At 36.1% G+C, this 18,179-nt stretch overlaps 1 protein-coding gene across 10 annotated transcripts in view; it reads left to right on the top strand.

Moving 5' to 3' along the window:
• SOX6 (SRY-box transcription factor 6) overlaps positions 1–18,179 on the top strand; it is a 375,244-nt gene that overhangs the window by 298,269 nt on the left and 58,796 nt on the right. For all 10 annotated transcript variants that reach the window (XM_074842580.1, XM_074842581.1, XM_074842574.1 and 7 more), the window contains 3 exons: positions 8,668–8,817; positions 12,694–12,874; positions 15,727–15,917. In XM_074842580.1, the coding sequence (XP_074698681.1) occupies positions 8,668–8,817; positions 12,694–12,874; positions 15,727–15,917 (522 nt within the window). The remainder of the gene's footprint in view (positions 1–8,667; positions 8,818–12,693; positions 12,875–15,726; positions 15,918–18,179) is intronic.

The raw sequence follows: 18,179 nt of genomic DNA, 5'->3' as shown, positions 1-18,179 counted from the left end.
TGATTAGCTAGAATTAGTTGCTGAAGTAAAATAGACACTTTTGTTTTATGAGTCCTCTTGCTGAGCTGTAAATTATAGTAAAACATATAAGGAGTGACAGAAAGAAGTGCTGATTTGAACCTCTGACCCATGATCGGCATAAAAACATAAGATAACTCTTTCAAAGGACTACTGAGAGCCATAAATATTCCATGGTCCACTTAAAGTTAGGGCCTTTTAACAAAATAAAGCTGTTATTTTGCATAAGGGGATCTTGGCTCTGCGCTACTACAACAATACAAGCTGCAGTATCTAAAATGTGTAGAGATTCTTTTATTTTTGGCATGGGTTGGCCATTTTCCGCAGCAGGGCAGTAGAAGCAACGAGAGTGTTTTTTCTTTTCCTGAATAAGTACGATGAATCTGTGGTCACTAAAAGGAGTTGGAACTGGCAGACGCTCAGTGGTGAAAGTAGGTATCTGTTACTTTGCAGCTTGAGAGAGAGTCAAAACAGGCATGTGTATCTCCTAAGTAGGAGACAGGAATTGAGTGGAATTTAGGGCCACATAAAAATTTCCCTTGGCAATATATAGAATAGCAACTGAAAGACACTGAAATTACTGGTGTTAATAGTTAAAAAAACCCTAAAGTGAATGAATATGAATAACTGATAAAATCATTCTTTTAGCTGAGAGAGATTTTTTTTTTTTTCCCAGTAGACGCACACCTGAACATATAGGGAAAACTGAAGTCTTCTGACTCCACCTGTGACTGCAAAATGTATTCTTTGTATTTTCATAAATACAGTTAGTTTGCATGTATTGGGATTTAGTAAATCTGAGAGAACATTAGCCATCAAGTGCATAAATAATCACTGCAACAATCTTTGTTTTTATGACATTAGTTATGACAATTCATTAGCTGCCTGTTCATGTTACACACCGTAATGCCTTTTTGCAAAGGTTTTTGCATTATTATAAGAAGTAGAGACTATTCACACTCTGTAACAATAAGCAGACTCTGGAGTAGGGTGATATACGGGTGTTTAAAATCAGAATGTTATGTCCACTATGGATAGGTTAGGCATGTACAAACAATGGAAAGGAAAGAATGATGCTGTTAAAAGGAACCATGTACATATATTATGACACTTGGTTTCTATAGAGAAACAGAAGTATTTGTGTGTATTGTTACTTATTATTTACTGTATTTCTAAATTAAGCACTTTTTCCCTAATTATTACTCCAACTTCTGTAGCTATACTTGATCAATGCCATTTCAGATATACCCATGTAAAGCCAAATAGTTCTCACTTATTTAGCATTAACCTATGAGTTAAATTGATGTTGCATACTTGTTGGTTCTTAAATAGTAAGCTACTGTTATCTGCATGATGGCACAAGTGAAAATGAAAGGAGGGTCTGTCCCACAGTACTAACAGATCTATAAAACTCACCTTATTTTGATTTGTTAACATTTTTCTTACAGCAAACTGAGAAAATGCTACTGAGACATAAAATTTAATCAAAACAAATTTATAAAATACACTGTTTTAACAGGTAGCACATGCACAAATATATTGTAAAAGAAAAGAAAACGTACATTTAGCACAAAATATATGTATTTGAAAGGATCTTGTTTTCATTTAGCAAAAGCTTTGATTTTTCCAAATTTCAGATTTTTAAATTCAAATAAGGGTTGCTTTCATGTGTTTGTACATTTCCCTTAACAATTTCATAGGCACCTTTCCTTCTCTTTCTCCTTCTCCTTTTCCTTTTGTGTGGAGAGCACTGCTAGGACACAGATGCTGAGCTATGGAAGGTGTTTTTCTGGTGATGGCATCTGGCTTCTTGGCAGGCTCTACAGGCAATAGCTGCCTTTGAGTTGCCCCTGGGTTTGTCACATGGTTAAGCTGCTGACGAGTTACTTAGGCTGTCTTGTGTTTCTGGATGTCATTTTCTGTTAACCTACCTCTCACTCTCAGGATCTGCATCAAAATCATCTTAAAACAAAGAGAAGAGTAACCATGTGTTTTTTTTAAAAACGTACATTCATGAGCCAATAACCCCGTTTTCTACCTTGGTGCTGTAGTAGAGGTCTCAACTGCAGTGTTTGTCACTGAAGTATTTGGTGCAAAAGACATGCCAAATACAAAAAATGGCATTTATATAAAAAGAAAATAAAAGGAAGGAATAAGTACAATCAACTTTTCTTTAGAAACAGTTCTTGCACTTAGATTAAGATGGGTGTGAAATTTTTAGGTAGGATATTTATGCTTATGCTCTGCTTTTTGAAAAGGTTACCTTGCCTGAACTGCTGAAGGCTATAGCAGTGGCGTTGGGCTCAGGTCATCACTTAACCTTTATTTCCATAGTTATTATCTATAACACCCAAAACATGGGTTTGAGCACTAATCCATTCTTTCTCCAAACAGAAAAAAAACTTTTTCAGAGACTCTGTTTCCTTTAATCTGTTTGCCATCAAGCCTATTTTAAGCACCTCTACACCAATAATAAAAAATAAGCAGTCCCACTGAAGGTGGGATTTTTTGTTTTGGGTAGCTTCTTTTCAGAAATGTGCACTGGAAATAGTAAAGATTTTGCTGGTTTTGCTGAGCTTGTAAAAACCCTTTGTGATCAGACAGTTCTAAGTATTATTATTGCATGTTATATACTCGGAAGGAAAATTTTGGAATTATAGCTTTGCAACACTATGTACTAAATATACTATGGAAAAAAATAACTGCATTACCTCTTGTAGTGCAGGATTTCAACAGCACTTGCAGTCACTCCTTAGAGTTTTTCATCTTTAGAAACCAAATTACTCATTGTCTAAATAGCTGAACTTTCATCTCTATAAATAAGATATTTCAGCTTTGCACAATTCATTTAAAATGCTGACAAATAAGGATTCTCACTTGATTCTCAGTAGTTTTATTGTTCAGTTTCATTTACTGTAGCAAATGTATTTGTTGAAGATGTAACATAGGACTTGTATTTTTAGTAATGGAAAACTTTAGAATTAATCAGGGAAATTTAGTATTCAGAAAATTTAGTATTTGTTTCTGAGAAAAAAAAAAGATAATTCTAGCACCTTTGGAGAAATAATGCACAAATACAGAAAAAGGAGAATGTCTTTTCATTTTCATCATAAATCTTTCAGAAAAACAAAACCAAAAGATAAATGTTTCTAGAACAGATCCCTTCTTTCTCCTTGAATGAAGCTGCCTTCTACTGAGTTTCTTTTTGGGGCATCTTCCAAGTACACGCATTGCAATTCATCGTGCTAGGCCAGCCCTCATCACCTGCACTTTGATTATCTGCTACACTGACTATTTGCAACCACTCTCTCTCTTATCTACATATTTCACATATGGCCTTCCTGTAGTTTCTTCACAATTCTGCTGCAAAGAATAGCAACTGAATTATCCCCACTGCTGTGACCAAATTCTCTGTCACCAAAGCAGTCAGTGGAAATGTCTAGCCCTTTTCCTTTTGTTCTTGTATATACAAGTGCAACTGCTCTCTCCATTTCCTCGCTGGGCTCATGTATCTAGAGAAACTGCCTCTCTCCTATGCAGCAGTCGATCGCTTTCTCTTTATTGAAATATCTTCTCTAAACAAACTTTTTCCATAAGGCCTGTCATTGACAAGCCACTGGTAAGAAGGTTATGATTATCATAATTCTGTGTTAGGTGGTAAAACAGCCTGTCACAAAGTTAACAAGTTGTTGTCAGTGCAAATCTCCGTTAACTGTGTTGATTGGAGGCCCATTCTATTTTCCTCACCATGTGTTGCTTCTGTAACATTTGATTCTCAAAATTCTTCACCTTTATTCATTCATTTAGACACAGATGCTGCAGCCTAAGAGGTAAATATCAGTATTCCTGCTGTAAAAAAGGGGAGCATCTGGTGCATAGAACTCTTTGCTCTGTGCCCATTTGTTGTGCTCAGTGTCATTCAACAGAGCATGTGTGTAGGAAAACCATAGGTCTATGTGCAAGCGAAAAGTCATATGGGACAGGGACCTAAGCTAATGAAGAGTTTTGAGTATTGAAAGCTAGTTGAAAAAAATAGTTGAAAAACTATTGAAAAAATGTTGAAACCTGTGAGAGGGATATGTAAGCCTAAGGCCTTCGTCTTCTGGCAAGGCATGAATGAACACTGGCAGCAAAGGCAGTTATCCTTCTCTGTCATGAAAATATCTCACAAAGGCATGGTGGAACTTAGATGACGTTAAGAAAGGTTTTAACATTTGGATCAGTCAACATGCTCTATTATTAATTCATAGTTTTTTTGACAAATTTTAGATCGTGGATGATACTTTTTATAAAAAGAGTGAAGTGGAAATAATTCATCAAATGCCATAGGCAATTCCTGAAGCAAAAATACTCCCAGCACCACCCCCAGATGATTATTTTTGTTGGTTATTCAATTCTTCCTGAATGGTAGCTCTAAGCAATAGCAAAGGCTTAGTGTAAATTCTGCTGTTTACAGGTAAAATAATCAGTACGTACTTGTGCTGTGCTGTACCCATGCTGAGTACAGCGCTTTCCCACTCGTCTGTAATTTTTTTTTTTTTAGGTAGATGAACATCATTCAGACTCATAGTGACCTCCAAATTTCATAAATTCCCCTTAGATTTTTAGTTGATTACAGCTGGAATAGAGTTTCAGTATCAAGTGCTTAAGTCCATAAGCCTGTAAGTTCCCAGGTGCCTAAATGTGAGGCTGCACTTGCCATTGCCTTAGCGAAGACTTGCGGCATTTCAAAATCCCACTCTTCAGTGTCAGATCATGACATCAGAAGAAACCTGGTTCTGAAAACTGTAAAACTACATCCTTGCTCAAGTACCTTAAGAGAGCTGGTTTTCGAAACTGTTAACTATGCAGGAGCACTCAGTAACTCAAAATCAGCACTACTTATATTTAGATTCCGGCAACTGGATTGTAAGAATCTAACTTAGCGACCTTTCAAAAAAATAAAAAACAGGCTATATATTTTTAAGGCTTCTTAAAACAATCATGAATACTTGATGGTTTTGACTATCTAACTTGTAATCAAGAACCTTCTGAGTCTGTGGTTGACATAACTGTTATGAAATGCTCTTCTCTTTATGTGCTAGACAGACATTGAAAAGAAGACATGTTTCAGTGTTTGAGGCAGGTTAATATTTTAGTCACTACTCAATAGTTGGTAGGTTGGAATTTCAGTTGAAAAAAATCCATTGAAACTTTTGAGCATTAAAAGCTAGCAATCAACGTTCATTCGTTGTTTGTTTGTTGTTTTTTTTCTCCTCCTTAGTCTTGCAAATAAAAGTTTCACAACCTGACCATCTCCAGTGTGAGGTCCTAAATTACCATTTTGAGCCACAACAGTGGTATTTGCAAAAATATCCATTTTTCCCCTGCAATGGTGGCGTGCACATATTTTTCCAGACTGGCTAGCTTCCCATACAAACTGGTATTTAGAAGAAGTTATACAGCCTCCCAGTGCACAGGGCACTGTTGCTAGTGCTAGTGTGAATTCTTGCAAGATTTGCACTCGTTTGTGGAACACTTTGTTTTAAAGGCTGAGCAAACCAGAAAGCTAATTACTGTTACTTATATTTACATTTGCTTTTATGATGTAAAACAAATTTATAGAAATGCAAGGCTAAAGCCAGTACTATGACCTTGGAGTAACCTAGTGATGAATTATACGCGCATGCATATATATAGACAACAAAATTTCTTTTATTCTCTGTCTGCCTTTAGAAATATTTCTTCCTCATGCTACCTGCAGTACAGCCAATACAGCCCTCAACACACTGGGAGGGGTATATAATTCTAATTTTATTCTGCTTTTAATGTTTGCTTTTCTAAAATCAAGCAGTTTCCTAGATAGTCACTATAACAGGCCTGCTATTCTTGTTGCTATTTCTGTGATCCTGAAAGTGCTGTGGACATTTTGGTTGCCAATCCTGCTGGGGCTCAGGTGCCAGGTCACCGATGAGCCCTCCTCCGACCAGTGTCACACGCCTCTCTCTTCACGTTGACCTTGAGACATCGGGTCAAGATACAGCCACACCATGGGCTGCAGATTTTAGAGATGATGAACACACCTTTGCCTACTTGTCATGGCTAACTGGGCTACAAGCTCCATTTGCCATGTGTGCCCAGTGCCAGTGCCCAGGTGCTGGCAGTGGCAGGGCCGCGGGGTGACCGCTGTGAGGAGAGGTGGCCGGGGCTGCCCCATGCTGGTTCCAGACAGTTCCAGCTGGTTCCTCAGCGGCTCCACCCCAGAGCCCAGCAGCCAGGATGGTGGCACCGCTGGGAAAAAATTCTCTGGAAGGGGCAAAATGCCACACAGGCAGCAAGGAGTGAGGGACGAAGTGTGAGGAACAGCCCTGCCGGCACCAGGCCGGAGTGGGAGGAGGTGAGTGGTCAGCAATGAAAGAGTGAAGGTCAGCCTGGAAAATGACATGGATGGGGGATTTTAGGTTTTGTCTGTGTTTCTCACCATCCAACTCTTGTAATTGGCAATAAATTACATTAATTTTCCCCAAGCCAAGTCTGTTTTGCCTGTGATGGTAACTGGTAAGTGACCTCCCTGTCTTTATCTCAGCCAACAAGCTTTTCCACCTTATTTTCTTCCTTGTCTTGTTGAGGAGGGGGAGGAAGAGAGCAGTTGGCTGGGCAGCTGGCAGCCAGCCTGGGTTAACCCACCACCCTATGCTGCTTGCCATCTTTGACTATTGACTTTTATCTTCTAAGAAAGACTGAATATCGTAGAAAGAGTAACTCATGCCCCACCTTTTTAGCCCTGATGGCTTACCTGAAAGGGAGAAGGGAATTCTTTTGAACTTTAGTTGATAAAATTGGATTTGTTTTTACATAGAGTTCCTTTCCTGCTCTTGAAAATGCAATACACGCTATATTAAGTACTAAAGTTTTAGTCTACTTTTAGTAAAATCTAAATCATCTCCCCAGATAGTTAAGTAGATGTTAAATAGGTTCCTAATGTTAAAAAAAAAAAAAAAAAAAAAAAAAAAAAAGGAAAATATTTTAATAGACAAAGTACAGAACACCGAGAAAGCCATTGTAATCTTTGGGGTTTCACTTTAAATTGTATTGTCTGTTTCCATAGTACAGTCTCTGATTATTTCTGAACTGAGAATGTGCAGGCTTTCAGGAGTTTGTGAAATGTGCTTCTTACTCTCATATAAGCAGAGCATTCTATTAAGCAAGCATAGACTGACCTGAAGAATATGCTAAAAAAGATAAGATCCCAGTAGTAGGGGTAAAAAACCCCACTTACTATTATATAGAGTGCTTCATTTTCATTCTCCAGGACATCATCAAAAGCTGGGAATTTTTTCTATTTTCAATTTTTCTAGTTTTCTAGCACAGGAAACAGTGGAACCTTAGCCAAAATATTTAAACACCATTGATTTCAAAATATTAATCTGTGATCCTTTTGTAGCCTCTGTGTGGTATTGAAAAGGGGTGGCAGGAAACAAACAAACAAACAAACAAGAGTTTTCATTTGTCACCCAGAGTTCTGACTCTGCCCCTCCTTCACACGTTTGTCTAGCCACTGAGTCACTGAGCTTACAGTATTGTGTAACTTTCATTTCTGTGGAGGCTTGTTATATTAGAAAAATTGTTCCAAAGAAAGCAACAATTATGACATAAGCACATCTGGCTCTTGCAAATTATTCTTTATTAAGCTTTCATTTAATTACATGTGCTGAAAGGTCTGCTTTTGATTACTGTAATTTTTTTTATTTGTCCATCTGAATGATAGTAATGTTGGAAATTACATACAAACCACCTGGCTTTTTTCTCACTAATAAGGCAAAGTTTATATAGATTTATGTGTAGAAGAGGGATTAGGATCTTCCCTGTTTATGGTAGAAGAATTATTGCTGATGCTAATTCAAGGTGAGGGTTTAAATTTGGTCACTGGAAGGAAATTAAACCTATTTGTTTTTGTTCAGTAAACACTTCAGATTGGTAGGAATATTTTATTTTAATATACAAGTCTTTTATTATGTTTCAGTTAAACTTTTTGAAAAGTTCCATGGGGGTGTTTTTCTATTTTCATCACTATTTATAGGAATTTTTAAGCCTACATTCCTTATTAGCGTTTATAGAAGTTATAACAATCACTGTACACCGAGATGAAGACATACCCTATTGCCTATTTTAACTTTCACTGCTGTCTAGAGAAGATGCAGCATTGCCTTTTGGTAGCAAATGATTGCTATATCAGCTCCCAGTAGAAGTTCTGGAGCTGGTGGGTAATTTCTGGGTAAGAACAGAAAGACCTGAAACATTGTTGTTTCTGACAGGAGTTTATACCTCCTGTTCATAAACAGCCTTATAATTTTGCCAATTTTATTTTTAATATTCAGGCACAGTATAACCTTCTGCTCATTACCATGACCATCATTAGTAAGAAGGAAAAAAAAAAAAAAAATCACCTAAAAGTCAAATTAAGAAAAAAGATATTGGTGTGTGTGTTTTCCAGTCTTTTTTTTCTTTTTGAAAATAACAGGGGAAAAGCCACAAACAAGAAAGTGCTGAAAAAAAATTCTATAATTCCTTTAAGAGAAGAAACAGCAGAGCAATAAAAAATATGTACATTTACAGCTTCTTTTTTTAGGAATTTTGCAGGAATATATTGTATATCTTCTTGTCTTCCAGCAACTGTATGCAGCTCAGCTGGCAAGCATGCAAGTTTCTCCCGGAGCCAAAATGCCATCTACTCCACAGCCACCAAATACGACAGGGGCACTCTCACCCACTGGGATGAAAAATGAGAAGAGAGGGACCAGCCCGGTAACTCAAGTTAAGGTATTTTTCAGTAAAGAAAAAAGTCAGTGTCTGAAAAGGGCAGTGAAATTAAATGGTCTATTTAATTGTTTTACAGTTGGAAGTAGAACCACATGAAAGTTCTTCAATATTCAAATAAAATGTTCCGTTTTAGTGCTGTATTATCAGCATAGAGAAGGGAAGAGAAAGAATTCACTTCTTGCTTCCAAAAATACCAGGCGTCCCTCTTCCTACCACAGGCAGCACAACAGATTCATCAGTAAAATGTGATATTTTCAAGATTTCAGTTTGTAATCCAGTAATGTGCTTAAATGGCGTCCATTTCATGAATTGTTTCACGTTGAACTTTTGAGTATCTTAAAATACAGCGCTAGCTTATATTGTTAGGGCAAGAGAGAGACTGTAGATCTTCTAATTATTTTACAAATCTCTAGCTGTACTTATTCTACAGTTTTGGAAAAAGCCTCACATAAAACTAAGATGTAAGTCAGGACTCCAGGGAAAACATTGTGTCACTGCAGATTGATTTGACTTTTGCTGATTTCACACAGCTGCTGACAACCGGGCTGCTCCTTGTTGGTTTTGCGCCACTGCTGAATGCTTGTGCCTGCTTATTCTCACTTGCTTGGAACCAGGCAGCTACAACATGGCATTTGCCAGCAGCTTGAAATGAACATCGTGCACCCCTTGAAATCTGTGGTGCAGCTAGTACCTTTGGGTGGAACAGGCTGGCTTTTATTCCTGCGTTCTCCTGTGGTTGTTCTGAATTTCATGAGACCAAATATGCTCAGAAACAATTTACTTCAAACTGTAAAAAAACACCAACATTCGGATGTTTTACCAATTTGAATGATAGTGCTGTAAATGCAGAACTATTAAAATAGATCTAAAGAAGGCAGACAGTGACTTTAGAGAGGGAGAGAGAGAGAATGTGGTTTTTTGCTAGCTGCTAACACCTCACAGGCACACAGTCCTTAGCCTCAAATCAGCCTGGGAAGATTTTACTCACTTGAGGTGAGGGTTTCTTTTTTTTTTAATCTTTTGACATGAGAGTAAAATATCATTCGTTTTTTCATTATCATCAATCATCGTGGTAAAGTGTGGGTGAGTAGATATTTCTGCCTGGGCTGATAAATTTCCATGACACTTTTTTGCTAGGCTGAGAGTACTAATAAATAAAAACTATTCCATTATGGCTAGATCTAACATTTATTTAGCAAAGCGTTCACTTTACTTAACTGTAGATGTGTATTAGTCTAATATTTTACCTCTTGTAATCCAATGCCAGGCTTGAGAGCAGTCAGTGAAATTTACCACATATGCAGAGTTTGTTACGGTCAATACAGAAGCCACCAAAAGCAAAGCCCAACTGTTTCAGCAAAGTTGCCATAGTATAGCGATACCTAACACCAGTGATTTATGGTATTGAGAATATACTACTGACTACTTTAATGTGAAAAAGTAATTTCATAAATGAGTGAGCCAAATGGATCTACACCAAACCAAACCTTTACTATACGAGTAAAATTTTCCCTGGTTAAATTCAAGCACATATCTCCTTGAACCAAGGCCAATACCTTTCCAGCTTTGTGGCCAGCTGAGTCCTATTACAGAACTGACCACATGCAAATTCTTGGGGGTTTCCCTACATAATTTAACTTGAACGGACTGAAATGTGTATTAACAAGAAAGAAACCTTATTATTCTTATTTTTACTAAGCACACTGTTGCATTGAAAATATTAAAGATCATTACAACTGCTTCATGTGGACAAATACCAATGAATAATGAAGAAATGAATTATTAGGATAAAAGCAGTACCTATATGTTGTCTTTGTGAATTATTACCTTTATAAGACATTACAGTTTTGATGGTCACACGTTTAACAAATCCTCTATGTTTTCTTTGTTTTTAAACAGTTGTTTGTATAAACTACATGTATTATTTATAGAAATAATGGAATTCTTTTACAGGAGTCAGATCTTTCAAAAAGTAATGATAGGGGTTTTTTTAAGTCAGTGACCAGAATGTTTTCCAGCTTTTTGGTTGCCTTGCAGAAATGAGAATGCTGTCTGTGAAGTATAAACAAACAGGTTCTGGAATTGTTTAGAGTTTTTTTCACATGGTCGTATCAGTACTAGGCAGAAAATTATTTAGAAATTGAACATAGTAGCATAGGTTCATATGTGTACATGCTCGCTGTACCTAGTCTGGCAAATTTCATAGTCTGAAAGGGGCTCTGAACTCTCACAGAAATGTATTGAACCGCTTTGTATCTGTGCAAGGAAACAGTTTGCATGTAAAAGTGGCCATGAAGCACAAGAATGGACTATGTCCCTTATACCTGTTTCTGCTTTCACTTGGACTCTGAACAGGTGTGGACATTCGTGCACACTGCAAGGTCAGGAAGAATAAAAATGTCATGCCGTTTTATGGAAACAATTTAAAATTGGAGATATGATGGCTTTATAAATACCTGTTGGTTATATTTTCCTGTTTAATACACTGTGTATGATCAGATGTACTTTGCTAAATCACTGCTTGACATTAAGGAGAATGGAAAAGATGAGATAACGTAATGTATTATTGTATTCTGACATATTTCTAAGCCTTGAAGTGATCAGTGCAGTGCTTTAAAATATGGACAATATTCTCTTATATGCAGCATAATTCTGCTTTGGGCATATTTTAAATGAGAGATCTATCTTACTAGGCTCTTTAATTACAGAAAATCACTGTTTTACAGTTTTGAAAATGCTCTGTCTCGTTTAACATATTAAGAAAAAGGAACAAACTCAAAGAATGGGTAGAAGGTTATATTGTGACTATCTATCCTTATCAAAGAAATTAATTGCTTGAATGAGTCTTCTTCCAAAAATTAAGATGTTTCTTAGATTCATTCTCCTATATCACTGAAACAAGATACATGTCAGACAGAATTTCTTCCATAATTGCATATGAAAAGTATCAAAAAATATAAAAGTGCTGATAGTAGATTTACATATCCTTAAAAGATATTCCTTGTCTTTATGCAAATAAATGTACAGACACACTAAAGGTTGAATGCAGCAGAAATAACTACAGAATACAGAAATAATTACAGAAGTATCAAACAAGAAGCAGAATAGCATTCATGTGAAAAAAAATATTGATTTTACATAAATCTGTCAAAAATAGATGACATTTGTATAATAAAATATTGTAAAATATATAAAATTAAATTGTGGAAAATAAGATATATTTTAAAATGCATGTAGTAGGCATTCATTACCGTAGTAAGTCAAGGAATTTGAATTCAGTGAAATTCTTATCTTCTATTATGGGAGAACAGCATAGATTATTTTACTAAACAAAACATGCACTCAAAATAAGATGCATGGAATGTATAAGTTAGCAGCAGCATTAAATGTGGGCCAAAGAACTGTCAGGGTTTCCAAATGATTCTTTCATAGAAGTACTTCTGATTCCCTAGTTTCTAATACATTTAAAAATAAGCTACATAACTTATATTTATAGTGCCAGGAACTTTTCAAATAGAACCAATGCAAAAGCATTACTGAGCTGCTGGAAATTTTAAATAATTCTTTGTAAATGCCCTAGGTTAATTTAGATCTCTGAAAACACATTAGGAAATTAAGCTGTAATGTGAGCTAATTCAAATTTTAATTTGGCAAAAAGAATGATCCAGCCACATAGTTAATGTAAATAGAAGCATAACACAGAGAAATTAATGAGGTTTCCTTTCGTTGAATCTTAAAGGAGGCAGATAATTAGCTTCTTTTGTTATTATTGCTGGAGAATGTGGTATTGTCTTCGAGGTGTAAAGTAACTGCTGCTTGCAAAATGATGTGTTCATTTGTCTTTTCTTAATAATTATTTACATTAAACTCCTGTAGGATGAAGCAGCCCAGCCACTGAATCTTTCAGCCCGACCCAAAACAGCTGAACCTGTCAAATCCCCAACATCTCCAACACAGAACCTCTTCCCAGCAAGTAAAAGCAGTCCAGTGACAGTGACGAACAAGAGTGGCATCCCCAGCCCGCTCGGTGGATCTCTGGGAAGAGGATCCTCTTTAGGTAACTAATCTGTCCTGGGCAAAGGAGAAAACTGGCAAGTTTTCTACATGAAATCTCAGCTTGAGCACACTTACTTCTGAATTAGGTAGATATTTGGACCTACATTTCTGTTTAAAATGGGGAAAAAAAAAATGCAGGAAAGATTTTCAAAGAACTCTTGAATGCCAAGGCTTTACAAGAGTAACCAAAATGATGCAGCAGTGATAGGCATTGATAAGAAATACAGCAAATAAATATATAATGTAAGAAATATGCATGCATGCATACAAATATATACACATAATTAAATAGAGATGCATACATAAAACATGTAAAAGAGGCTGTGTGAACATCTTCCCCAAAGACATGCATGTATACAAAGACATGTGTGTATACATGCAAAGTTAGCTTTTGAATTTTGACCTCTGGATTAAACAAATAAAAAAAAGTCTTTGCATGCAGGTAGAGCCTGACTAGGTGCTAGACATACACACATAATAGCTCATGTGGTTAGTGTACCTGCACCGCAACAGTGTAACATACCTTAAAATAAACAAGTTTTCAAGCACTTTGTTGAACCAGGGTCAAGGAACATTCAGTATCTCCATGGTTTACAGTAAACCAGAAGCCAGGCAAGAAGGTAACTCCAAGTGTGGTTTTCAGCTATTTAGCTCTGAGTTTTACCCAGAACAGCATTCTAAAAGAAATCTAATCCTCTGAATTCTGGGTATTAAATTCATTTTACAAAGACCATATGCTGAATATATTTTTTTTTAAACAAAGACAGAAAGGCTTCAGTCCAGCCAGTTTATTATTTGTTCATGTTTTTATTATTTGCTCACCCATCTGACAAGATTTTGTTAATTCATATGGTTCTAATAGGGAAATTTTGACCTGTGTTCAAGATTCTTTAATTAAGGAATAAAGCTTATTAAGTAATGAAACAAAATTGATTTGAAAACTATGTATGAAGACTACCTTACCCCGTCAAGAAACAGAATCAAGAGCTGCAAAATGGAGATGATCAGCCCGAAAGTTCAAATAGTAAATTTTAACAGTGACTAAATACTTACTACAGACCACTTATTCACAATCTGTAGCTCAAGTGTACTTGTAAAATATATAGAAACACTTGTGAATAATGAACAGATATGTTAAATATATACATTAAATATATAAAAATTATGATTTGTTCCATTCCCAAAACACTTGGGAACATCATGATCTCTGAAAGATACTTTCTGCAGCTAGCTAGATATTCTACCTGTCAATTTATTTCCAGCTGTCACTATCTAATATTAAGTGGCATATCAGTTTGGAGTCATAGACCATTCCAGAGAAATGGCTAGAGAAGATAGACCTAAGGTGTGAATATTTTTCCTGTAAAGTCATAAAAACTTTTCCTCTCAATCCTTAAGTATAAAAGAAGCCAGGGAAACATTGTCAAAAAATCACCAAGCATTGTAGGAGCTTTTCCTCCATTTTTACGATAAATTTAGGTGCTTGAGAGTCTAAGTCTCATTAAAAGTCAGGCAAATATGGTTCCCAACTTACTCAGGCTCCAGAATGGAAATTGGTTGCTGAATCAGTTCAGAGTATTGGAAATTTTACCAAGCAAGAACAATGATTGTTCTCTAATGTGTTACTTTTATTTTGGGAAGGGATGCTTTATTCAGACAGAAAACATCACAGTTCCATCTAAAACATCACAATTTGCATCTCTTCTCAGGTAGACCACAATATTAAATCAACTGTTTGGTTCTCAAGATAAAGCATGAGAAACCCTTAATCTTAACCTTTTTTATTTTAATAGAATTCAGGGTCCTTTGAGGTTGAGTTTGCTATATTTTACTCAGATGAATGTCAATGAAGTCAAAAGAATATGAAAATTGACCTTGAAGAAGGATTCCAAGTCTTAGCCTGTTTGGTTTTATTTGGTTGGTTTGTTCGTTTGTTTTTTCTAGTGGACTGTTAGTAAGTACACAAATCTAACAAATTCAGAACTTTTATAAAATACATTTGCTTCTCAGACAGATACACAGGTAATCCACAAACTTTGATCGCTCAGAATTTCCTAGCTAGAATATATACGCACAAGTCTATCCATGTGCAGTACAGAGGATACTCCCATGCACGAACAGGTGGATCAAGTTAAAGCTTCATCACAGCAACACCGAACAACCAGTCATCAAATAATTGCTGTCTTTAGGTTTCAAATAAGAAATGGTATCTGGGGTACTCATCTTTACCTCTAGCATGCATTTTAAGATGCAACAGGAATGTTTTGTGTGAGTTTGATGTGTTTAAGAGTTTCTCTTTCTGTCCAGAGTGATAGGAAGAAAACCATTTTTTCTCTACTGATTTAGGGCTTTACACTCATGTTAAGGTGATAAAAAGCTCTGGCCCCCAAAAGTAACTGCGAAATTGAAAGCTAAATGTCTGGAGTGATGGTTCTCTCGATAAAGAAATTCTAAAAATTGACATAGATTTCATGGCCAAGAAATCAAGATTTCTTTCTTCTTCTTTGTTCATTTTATGAATTATTACTAATACTTCAAAGCTTCCCACTTAAGCTTCAGAACACTGTGGTCTTAAACACATATTTAACTTTGAGCTTTGAGTCCATGAGTGTGCTCAGATACCTCCGTATCAGGCTATGCCAAGACTTCAGTGGTTGTATTTGTAACAGCAAAAGAAGTGTACAGGTTTATCTATCACATCTATAGATTAATTCAGCCTTCAAACAGACAACATTTGCCACTCCTTTTTTGCAGATGTTAGTTGGGTGCAGCTCTAACAGTATGAGAGCTGAGTGCTTCCCCCAGATTCTAATTTGGATAATTACCTAAATAAAGTGTGTTCTCTGTTCATAGATATCCTTTCCAGTCTTAATTCACCTGCCCTATTTGGGGACCAGGACACAGTTATGAAAGCCATTCAGGAGGCTCGAAAAATGAGAGAGCAGATCCAAAGGGAGCAGCAGCAGCAACAGCAGCCGCATGGTGTTGATGGAAAATTGCCCTCCATGAATAACATGGGTCTAAACAACTGCAGGAATGAAAAGGTAATGTCTCCCATTGCCATACTGTTATTCATTCCTCTTTTACCTGCAAATAGCTTCTTATTTTTATATAAAATTTCTTTTTAGAGCTTTTTGCCATCTCTTATTTCACGTTAAATACACCTTGTCACTTCACAGTGCTGTGCTACAAACTTCTCTCCATTTACATGACAGCATTCAAAAAAACAGTGCTGTGCACTTGTGATTAAGCTGTAAGCATGCCTATAACAACATGGAAAATGAATTGGTTGAAGCTACCATTGTTTGTGGTCACTAGATTTTGAATTGTGCTTTTGAGAATGATTGGATTGATAAATATGGCAAAAAGGCCAGTTATGTACTAGCATGATTGAACATTACAATGCTATTGAATGTATCTGAGAGTGCTTGAATCTGTGGCTCAGATACAACAAAGTATTTAGGCTCAAAACAATGCTTTTGGCTTGTGGTTTCAATGGGAAATTAGAGATCAAAGTTCTTTGTTGAATCTTGGCCGTAGTTTCCAAACACTAAAATTTAATGGGACGCTACAATAAAATGGTAAATGAGAGAAAGTGGTGAAAAACATGACCAGCACTGAACTGAACAGGACAAAAGAGCAAGCTGGGATCATATCCGAAAGGTGAGGAACAGTTTCTGTCACACACACTTTAAGGAGCACCCAGAGGACAAAGAAGTCTCTTGGAAAAATTTGTGTATCTGTGTTGTCCTGCTCTGTGGCCTTTCCAAGGTGTACAAGATCTGCTCCAGGAGCAGGTCTCTGTGTGTATAACAGAGACAGTGAACGCTCAATTGGCTGAGCTGTAGGGCAGTTCTTTTGATGAAGAATGTTCCTCTGTTAACTTCCCTAGAGGTGGCTTATGCTGCAAAAAATACAGCACACAAGTTATTTTTCACCACTGACACAAAATCAGTAGTATACCACAATACTTACTCCAGTTAACTAGGAAGGGAAGAATACTATTCCAGTAATCACTATGGCATTGGTAAATAGGAACAGTTACGATGCAGTTCAGTAATGAATGAAAAGAAAGCTGACACATTCATTAGCCTAAAGCAACTAGTGTTTCAGACTATTTGCTGAAAAAAAAAAAAAATTGAAAAACAGGTAGCTTTCAATGCTTATAATTCATTAATGAAAATTCTGTAATATCCGTATGTTAGAGGGTAGGTTCTTTGTATCTTGGGGGAGGGATGGAAGATTGTAATATACTCCAAAGACTAACAGGAATTTTTAGTCCAGGTTGCATATAAGACTCAGCAGAATTTTAACTATATCTTAATCTGTGAATTTGATGATACTATGATCTTTTCTCAACCCACAAGGGAATACTCAGTGAGTAAGTGAATTGTAGCAAGGTACGGAAAGGAAAAGAAATGTTGTAAACAGACCCATCAAAGATTGATACATACCTTTTAATCTACACTTTATATTTTTGCTTGATAGGTTCTTTATAGTACTCAAAACAAAAGAAATGCTCAGTGTCTACTAAAAAGATTTGTTAAACTGTTACCACACAGGATTAACAATGCTTTTACAAGACAAATTCAGAGGCTAATAGATATTTATTTCTGCTAGTGTTAGTTTAAATGTCAGCATTGAAAAACTCATTTAATACAGATTGATACCATGAAAAAGTATGGAAATTAATAACTGATCAAGCAGGCCATATTCAAACAATGCTCTAATTGTAAAGTCAGTGTTTGTCTTAACTAAGAGGTAGGGTACTAAAGCACAGTTATAAAAATAAATGTCACACCTATGATCACTATTAAGAGTTTATAAAATGATGTTATTTAAAAATGTATTTTATGAGTTTCAGTGGCTTGACATTTAAAAATATCTAATACACTATAAGAGCTATTAGAAGAATTCTTAACATTTGATTTGACTTTGAAAAGTAAGTATAAAAGTGGTACCCACTTACTTATCAGGTCTGGTCCCTGAGTATTTTCTGTACCATGTTTACATCTTGTATTCCATATAACAAGTTTCTATTTTGTCTTTCACCTTTTAAAGCACAGCCAGTAAATATTTCAGTGAATAATCTGAAATTTCTCTTTTGTGCTAGTTACTAGCAATACACAGATTGATGTACAGCTTCCAGATTGAGGTTACACATCAGGCAGTCAGAGGAAAAAAAATTTTTTACTTGCAAATATAGCAGAGTCAATTGAAACTCTTTAACAAGTATAAACAACATCATTCTCAAATGCCATCTTTTATGGGGAGACTTTTCATGGTAGCACTTGCAACTTTTAAAA

The sequence above is a fragment of the Strix aluco genome, chromosome 16, assembly GCF_031877795.1.
Source record: "Strix aluco isolate bStrAlu1 chromosome 16, bStrAlu1.hap1, whole genome shotgun sequence".
NCBI classification, from domain to species: Eukaryota; Metazoa; Chordata; class Aves; order Strigiformes; family Strigidae; genus Strix; species Strix aluco.
This window is presented reverse-complemented; position numbering and strand designations above follow the sequence as displayed.